This window comes from Pollicipes pollicipes, unplaced genomic scaffold, assembly GCF_011947565.3.
Source record: "Pollicipes pollicipes isolate AB1234 unplaced genomic scaffold, Ppol_2.1 Scaffold_3087;HRSCAF=3621_pilon_pilon_pilon, whole genome shotgun sequence".
NCBI classification, from domain to species: Eukaryota; Metazoa; Arthropoda; class Thecostraca; order Pollicipedomorpha; family Pollicipedidae; genus Pollicipes; species Pollicipes pollicipes.
The window spans coordinates 43,801,765-43,811,163 of NW_023596225.1; the positions used below are offsets into that span (position 1 = coordinate 43,801,765).

Here is a 9,399-nt window from a genome sequence, read left to right on the forward strand (position 1 = left end):
TTAGGAAATGCGAGTTCCGCACCAGCAATTATTATGCCAAGGTAATGAAGGCCGCTTACGCTTTCAGCTGATTGTACGATGACGTCACGAGAACAAAAGTGATATTGTTTCAGGTGCTTGTAGAACCTTGCTATCGGGAAATGTAGGGAAATGTAGATGATAAGGGATGTAAGGGGAAGGAGGGGGGGGGGGGGCAGAAAAATGACTGAGCGTGCCTCCGAAATGCACGTAAAACACTTTTCTCCCAAGATTTGACGCAATTTTTGCAGCTGGCAGCTGGGGTCCAGTTTCTTAGAATCAGTTTTTGGGGGCTGAGCCCCCAAATTAAGATCAGTAAGAAATAATGGATAAAACTGAGAATGGGCTGCTCTCTGAGAAACAAGTGGATACCGTCTAAAACGAAGCACACAAATTCAGCCGGTATAATAATTAGCAATCTTTGTGCAGCTTTTTGACCGAGACCATGACTTTACAGTCATTTACTTGGACATTAGTAAATATTTTGACAAAATATGGCATAAGGGCCTCCTACTCAAGTGCAAGCACTATTGTGGTTTGTCGCGAACTCTCGTAAATTGGCTGGAACTGTGATGGAACTTGGCTGGAATCTATCAGACCGTAAGTAGATAGTTAAGGTAGGCAACAGTTTCAGTACGCCTAGGACCATACATGCTGGATTCCCGCAGGGGTCTGCGTTCTGGGTCCTTGAGCTTATATATCTTAACGACCTAGCCGACAAGACTGATAATGACGTATTGTTCTTTGCTGAAGATAGTACGCTATACACACTACCAAGTTACCGTACAAGCGGCACTCCACCACAACTTACATATCATTCAAGAGTACGGCAAAGACTGGCTCATCACGTTCAATGCCACGAAAACAATTAAACAAACATTCACCAACAGTAACACACGTAACCCACAACAACTGTCATTTGATGGCCAACGAATTGCAACGCTATCATGCAATCCGAATTTCGATGCTGCGTAAAACAGATCGTATCATTCAAAACTTTTCTCAACTCACGAACAACGAACAACTAAGTATCTATCTCAGAGGTAACGATTTACAAGGTCGCGATAGGCAGCAGATAGCAAATATTTTCCAAGCACTTCATTTTCAGACCAAACGGTTCGCCTAAAAACTTCCAGCGGGCGCGGGCAGCGGACGGGTCACTGGGTGGCGTTGCCGGGCCGGGCGTCCGCCGCCGGCCCGAGACGGCTATATGTGTAGACCGGAGCGGCGGCGGACGCCTGGCCCTTGTCGGCTTACAGATCGGACGAATGGACGGTGGGTCGTGGGCTCTGTGGTGGTGATATGTTGTATTGTTAGGAGAGGCGCTTAGATTTAAGCGTTCCGCTTATGCGCCAATCCACTCATCATATTATGTACTACTTCATGTCCATAATCGAAAATAAACACCAAACATCAAACCCAGATGATTGGCAACGCCCAATGCTATCATGGCGCATTTGAAGGCAAGTCGCGCCAACGAGAAGGGAGTTATGCGTAAAGATAATAATGATGTCATTAGGATTAAGTCAACATTACTGCATCACGCCGCTTATGTCAATGGTAAATAATTCAAATTTCTGCTAATGAAATGAGCTACTTAAATGACTCCTCCGATAAAAAACTGTTGCATAATCTCAGCTTACACTTACCTGACGTCATATAAAGTTTATAAAATGAGTTTATGTCTTCAATGATTGGTCAATTTTTACGCCGAGAAAAAAGAGCGCAGTAAATACGAGCAGCATCTTACAAACTGAACTAAAACGACCCTTACAAAAATTGGGAGACAGCGGAGTCGTCACAAGTCGTCCACAACTTGTATCACCACACGGCAGTCATGAGAAAACTCTTGGCCATAAAAACATATTTTCATCTTTCAGCGTTGTAATGCGCTCAGCAGCATCGCAACCGACGTTTCGTAGAATATGTTGAATAGATCTTTGAACAATGAGGGTGTTTTAGTCTTCTTTCAAAAAGGGGAGTGATTGGTATGAGTTTCCCAGGCTCGTGATCGAGCAGATGCTTTTTACCTCTGTGCGTCTAAATGTTGAACACTTCCTGACCTAGTGCCGCGGCTGTGCCACGGGTCGTCTGCGCTGCTTCGTTCAAGCGCCCTTTTCCTGTGCCGGGGGCGGAACCCGTGCTGTGATGTTGAACCTGTGCATCTTCACCCTCTTAGCCCATTTTGTCTTCAGAACCATTTCCGACCGTGCAACTGCATAGGTACGCAGACAAGGTGCGCAGTGATATAGTGGTGACAAGGTACTGACCGATCGGCATGCAGCTGACAGCTTCAGAAATGCGCCAAATGGTCGCGTAGTTTACGCGCTTATAAACTCTCAACGTCATCATCAAGTCAAGGGTCAGCTGGGCAAGTGTTCGCACTTTCTCAGCCAAGGCCAGAGAGTGCTCGAGGCGCAACATTCAGAAAACCTGGTGCGCTATAAGCACATTAGTGAGGAGCGCTCCAGACTGAGGGGACTTCACCCCTGTGACCTCAGCGACAGCGACCGCGACCTTTCGGCAAATGCCAACTAGGTTGTCTGTGACGCTTACAACGGCGACGAGAGATAGATTCACGAAGTGAAAAAGGAGAGATAGCAGGATAAATTACTAGGAAAATACACTAGGGTCATCAGCATCAGAATCACACTGAAAGAACAAAACAACTGATCCTCAGATGACGCAAAACCCTCCACCTGGGGCGGTCGAGTCGTGACGTTTGCAGCACGTCGCCCGCGCTTTACGTCTGCAGGCGGCGCATGCGCCGGTCGCACATGACGTTCATCAACGCCGGCAGTCGGCTCCAGTCGCTGCCGAGCAGGGATCAAGAAGCCCGGTTGCCATCAGCTGACTCAGTGAGTACTGGATCGTGTTTTGCAGCGTTGTTCGTGCTCACGCAAACTTATTTCTCTTATTTATGGCAGATTCTGTTGTCGACCAGTCAGGTGATTCTTTCTGGTACAGCTGTACTGAGATTGCGTCGAAATCCACATTGATGCTTGGAAAGAATAAATCTCTTAAAAGTGGTGTCTCTTAATTGTGGTCTCGCTCCACTAACCATGAAATTCGCTTGACTATCATATGTTTAAATAGCTTTCCTGGGTGACATGAGAACGGAATGGAACGATAGGTTCAATGATTGTCGATTGCACTTCTCAACTGACGATATCAATCGATGAGTGCAATTGATATTGTCTTCCGAGATGGTCACCGGCAGATCGAATTGTACTTTGGAGCTTCATTAGCTTTATTAGCATAATGTTCTTCTGTATTGTTGGAAACAAAGCAATTAGCATATAAAAGAAAAAAAATGTTTTGCAAGATCCACGATGCCCGCATGACATTTTCCGAAAGGGCTACACTGAGCAAGGGCCACAGCAAGAACAATGATTATAGAGGCATTGTCGGCATAACTTGGCTATTGATGCGTACTATGGGCAATAAAAAGGAAGGCCATTTTCTGGAAAGTGCTCGAACTATTCCCCATAGTCGGCCCGGAGTAGCAGCAGAAGTGATATGCAGAATACTCGTTTTTCAACAATGGTGCTTCATATTCCATACAATTCACCGAGCTCGAGCACGTTTATAATTTCGGGCAAGGGGATCAGGATCCTCATGATGGCGTCGACAACAGCGGAAGACACGTTCCGATGTGCCATAACCTGTCTCACTTCGGTGGTCCACCACGGCACTGGGATGCGTCATGATTGGGTGAGGACCGGGAGATTGCGGCCGGACGAACAATGGATGACATAAAAATCTTCCTCTTTCGCCGATCATCCTGTTACGCCGACAATTCCTCGATTCCTCGACAGATTTTCAGCCGGCGACCGGACCGCCAAACGGTTTGGCCCGATCTACCGGCTGTAGCTCTCTCTCTCTCTCTCTCTCTCTGTCCGTCTGTCTGTCTGTCCGTCTGTCTGTCTGCCGTATGTCTGTTTGTCTGCCTGTTTGTCTGTCTGTCCGTCTGTCTGTCTGTCTGTCTCTCTGTCTTGTCTGTCTCTCTGTCTTGTCTGTCTCTCTGTCTCTCTGTCTCTGTCTCTCTCTCCCTCTCTCTCTCTCTCTCTCCCTCTCTCTCTTTCTCTCTCTCCCTCTCTTTCTCCCCTCTCTCTCTCCCCCTCTCCCTCTTTCTCTCCCTCTCTCCCTCTCTCTCTCTCTCTCTCTCATTCATTTCCGCTTCTTCATTCCACTAAACGTTGCCCGGGTTTCCAGAATTCGTTAGCGTTAACTGCATCAACACTCTTCGCTACTGTTGGACCAGTTTGTACCGCCCGGCCGCGGTGTTCCAATTAACCAATTTAAAACCGGCAGATGAAAAACGGCGCCGTTCTCTGCGGAGCTCACCGACTCAGAGCAGTGGTAAGGTCGATTTGTTTTATTGGACTCGATAACGTACACCGATGACACCAGGTACATATGTGCTCACTGGACGTCTAGCTAGTGTGGAGTCGCCCCGGCCACTAGAGCCCTCGGACCATCGAGAAGTTTCCCTGGGTGTCCATAGTGACACGGGACGCCCAGGGTCTTTTTAGGCGTTCAGTTTGTTGCGTTGCATACATAATGTTATTTGCATACTCATGGTTTTTAAAGTCGGCCAGTGGCACGACGCTACAGCTCACTTGGTGCGGCAGATGGGACTGCTGCTCACATGCAACGCAGAATGATTGTCCGCAAGCAAAGATAGCTCGGAGCAGTCAGTGAGTGAGAAGGTAAATCATGGAAAAAATCGTGCAACTGTCCATTTCCCCAGTGTCTCATTTCGGACCAGCACCATCATGCGCGGTGCATAAAAAATGTGTGCCTGTCACCCGTGCATGGTGGCCATGTTCGGCAGAATGTGCAGAATTATCATGGTTTGTACAGAGACAGCGTGAATGCAGGTGATAGTGCACGTAGATCGCAGATCGAGACGGGGTCAGATGTTTGTGTTGACATGCCCAACTCATTTTCGTCTGGAAATTTACGGGGCTGATTAGAATCGATTAGTGAAAGTGTCACATCGCGTGCTTTTAAAAATTGCGCTCACAAGCCCTAGAACCAAACCCCCATTCCCGATGTTGCAGTCTCCATAGGCCGCGCGGAGTTGGCCCCCTGGACACAGAGAGTGTTCAGTGGGGGTGTTTGAAGGGAGTAAAGAGAATTAAAATCTGTGCAATCAACATAATGCATTATGCAGTAAAAACTGAAAATTCTCGAGTAGACGCGGCATGAACGCGGAGCTTCACAGGTGAGGCCAGCTCAGCCAGCTTCACCCAGCTGATCCGGGCGTGGAAGTTTTCATTTTGTTTGTTTTGCATGTGAAACAATTAGAAGAAACCTTCTTTACAATTGATACAGCTTTGGTCCATTCCGACACTGGGGGTCCAGTAGCCCACCGGGAAGAACACAAATCAACGCTCGTGCCGGATCGTCGCGTCCTCAAACATTTGCTAAGCTTCCCAGTACGTCAGCGCCACCTATATCCGTGACCAGCGGATGTCTGGCCATTCAGAGGGCGGAGGCGCTGAGGTTTGACTGGCACCGTTCCGATGCATACGGCACGCGTCGACGGCGCACTTAAACCGTGCGGGCAGATACGCTATCTGTTCTAACACTAGACGGGATTTGGCAGATAGCCTGGTGCGGCTGACGCTCCGTGCTCAGTATGGAAGCACAACCAAACACATCGCGGACGCGCGACCCGGCTGGTCGCGGACGCGTGACCCAGCCGGGTGGCGGACCCATGATCCAGCCAGTTGCGGATGCGTGAATCGCTTTAATAGGCCCTCTGGCGGGTGAGCGGTGGGTCATGGTTTCGCTGGTGGCGTTTATCGATTCTTTATTTTTCGTTATTGTATGGAAATAAAAGCAAGCCTTTTCTTTCCTCGAAGTGGTGTGTCGCTCAATTGTCTTGAAAGTGTGTGGGGCTTCTGTCTGCTGTCCCCCATGCTCGTCATTAGCTAATGCCTGACTTCTTGTCCACCGGCTATCGCGTTGCTTTTTGTCGCACGCTAGCGATTATTTTCCGGTGCACTAAAATGGTTCTTATGGACAACTTTGCCCCTGAATCATTTTTGAACTTGGTGATTTGTTCACATTATGGGGTGCATAGAAACCTGGGTGGGCTGAAATCTTCTACTACCATCACTAATGAATTGTGTGCTCATTTGTACGTAATCGGTGGTAAAATTCCTCATTTATCTGTGGCTGCAACCACAACATGGATAACCCCAGCTCGGTGTGAAGAAGCTGCAAACCTAACACATTGCCATTTGTTTTCAGGGATTGGGCTGTCAGGGACAATGAAAAAAAGGAGCAAGGTAAGAGCCATCGGCAGCCACACGGTTCCCAAATTCAACATCAGACCACCGGCCCCTTACAGGATGCAGAGGGATCGCCAGAAGGGGGCGGTTGGGGAGGGGAGGGGAGGCAGCGAAACAACATGTTCCCCAGTAAAAAAACAACATGGTACCAAAGTACCCCTAAATCCTTCCCAAAACAGGAAGCAAGTTGCCAGATTAATGGGAATCTCCGGTTGTGCATGCACTTCACGTCACTTATCCCTTATCTCTGCAAAAGTCAGCGCTGTCTTCCTCAGTGCGCCCCTGATAATACATCTCGACCATTTCCTGGAACATGAGTTTGGCTATGCCCACTGATGTCCCGGGAAGAAAACAGAGAACGGGCTTTCGACAAACACAAGGGACAATAAGGTTTTTCCCGATGAGCTATTTGTGGATGAAAAATTAAAAAGCGAATAACATGATATACTCATACTTTGTTGTGGGTAGCCCAGGCTCGCTTACAGTATTTGTGTTGTTGTGATTGAATACTGCCGTGCGTCCGCTATAGACGACTGGGTCAAAACTATCCCAGGATATCATGCTCCATTTACCAATAACTTGCGCCTCAGGCGCATTTTACACTTAACTATTATTTTCTATTTAAGCAGTTCATTATTAGATCATCAACAATGGGTGTCATGTGCTCATAAACATGCCAGTTTTCAAGCCAGGTGAGCATAAAGTAAAGACAAAACTGAAGGTGAGAACATGATGTGTACAAGCCAGTAAAAACACCTCCGGAGTTGTCAGATTCAATGCCGCGCCAAACCAACTATTTGTCATCACGCTCTGGCTGAGGAAACTGATTTGATCCCATGCATGCGAAGCGTCAAGGGCTGTCGATGTAACTGTGTCAAGGGCCTGCCCCAGTCGTAACTCTTTTTCCTTTTCAGACACTGATGGTGCTATCAGCGACTGCTTTATTGCTGATATGGTGCATGCCACTGAGTGACAGGCTGCCGAACACCCAGTTGTTTGGCGAACGTTCCGCGCCCTCTGTAGAATACGAAGGCGTTCAGCTCGTGCAGCCTTCGCCACCAAGAGCAACCTCCACGGAATCGCACAACAGCACTTCCACGAAGTTGCCACCAGCCGGCTGCCCGCAAGGTCCACTGCTCGTCGTGAACCCCGGTGGCCGGCTGGGCAATAAAATTTGCCAGTACCTCACACTCTGGGTGCTGTCTGAAGCAATCACCGGCGTCCAGGCGCGCATCCTGTCACCGATGTACGAAAAACTGCGACGCCACTTTGAGGATCGGCGGCAGGTTTCTCTATTGTCGGATCGGTGTAGTGCTGCCATCTCTTGGCAAAAAGTGTCAATGGGTGATGAAAAGACGTTTGGAGCGCGACTGGCGGCGGGCGAGTCGCTGCACGTGACGGGCGGACCGTGCCCGGTGTCGCGCTTCTACGCGCGGCGCGAAGAGGCGCTGGCGCAGCTGGTGTGGCGCGCCAACGTGTCACGTGAGGCCGAGCGGCGGCTCGCTCGCGCGCCGAACGGCACGCGCACGTACATCGGCGTGCACGTGAGACGCACCGACTATGCCGAGTGGCTGCGGGATAAGATACACGGCCACCTGGTTTCGCCCGCGTATCTGCGGTGCGCGCTGAGGCACGCGCGGCGTACTTACCCGCGCCCCGCCTTCCTCGTGTCGAGTGACGACATGGCCTGGTGTCGGACACACATCGTCGGCGACGACGTGATGTTCGTCGGCTCCGACGCGTCGGAGGCGTTCGACATGGCCACGCTCGGCATGTGCAACCACACGATCGTCACCTACGGCACATTCGGCTACATGTCGGCCTTCCTGGCCGGCGGAGATGTGATCGTGCCGACAGGCTACTCTAAGGTAGAGTATTCTCTGGTGGGGCATCTGCGCCAGGCGCGGCTCAATGTCACTCAGCTCAAAGACTCCGATGAGTGCTGATCGGCGACATCTCGGTGACAGTGGACGCTGATGTGGAGGCGTGAGCCACCTTCACTGCGGGCATGTTCACGTGAAATGAAGTGACGCGCTTTTTTTCGTGGTGCGGTTCCAGTACCTTCTTTTAAAGCCGTTTTACTTTCGAAAATTGTTCAGGGCATCTGCGAGGAACATTATTTAAACACATCAGACGGAAGTGATAGCCTTATTCCTCGGAGAAACACCATGACAATGGAAATATAGATGAGCTATATGCCTCAATTCTCTTTGTGTGTCTCCGAGGAAGAAGCCTATTACCACGGCCTTTATACTTTCGTTTGTGTTGTGTAATGATTATCGCAGATCACTAATGTACACTTTTGACATCTCCTTGTGCGACACATATACCGGACAAACACTGATCAGCCGGATATGTTATTTGTTATACAAATTACTGATTGATCCGTGACCGTCCTGGAGGGTGTTGGCTCCCCCTAAAGTTTGTTAGCACATGGTTGAAAAATGAAGGCTCGACCACATTTTCAGTGTCTGTCCATCTATCTACTCGGCATCCTCCGTGCGACTGAAAACGTGATTTTTGATTGTCCTCGAGGACAAGAACCAGCGACCGTCGTGTCTGTCGTAATCCAATCGTGTTTGGACGCGGCTGACCCGGACCTCGTCCCGTCCAGTGGGAGGCTCGTGCGTGCAGCATCCCCAAGACATTGACGTATCCTACACGCATCTGACGGCCATTCTGGCGGCGCTGTTCCCCGTGCCTTCCCCTCCCCCCACCTCCCGACGAGACTGTGCCGTGCATTCCCGACAATCAGCGCCACGACACTTCTGCCTCGGACATCCCGTTGACAGCCTTGTGTCTGGTTGTGGTTACGATGGTGGGTGGATCATGCCTCGCTTCGCTACAGATAGCTGGCCTATGACTGCACCTGTTCGCAGACGACGCTGTCGCTGTTCATCAGCGCTCGCAGCCTCCGTGGGGTTCTACAGTTTACCTCCGTCTATAGTTCAGTTGTATGCGTTTTTGAACGGAGATAACCATTTTGAAGGTCACTTAATGCAATTCACAACCCTGCTCTTTTTAAGAATTAAAACCCTATGGTCTCTGAGCTAAACGACATCAAACTTGTGCAGAC

The 9,399-nt window shown here is 49.6% G+C and overlaps 1 protein-coding gene across 1 annotated transcript; it reads left to right on the plus strand.

Moving 5' to 3' along the window:
• The first annotated feature begins 6,996 nt into the window (after window positions 1-6,996).
• Window positions 6,997-8,269, plus strand: LOC119090214 (galactoside alpha-(1,2)-fucosyltransferase 2-like). Its single transcript, XM_037213001.1, has 2 exons — window positions 6,997-7,015; window positions 7,437-8,269. Exons 1-2 carry the CDS (start codon window positions 6,997-6,999, stop codon window positions 8,267-8,269), a joined length of 852 nt encoding a protein of 283 aa, XP_037068896.1.
• Window positions 8,270-9,399: the final 1,130 nt, after the last annotated feature.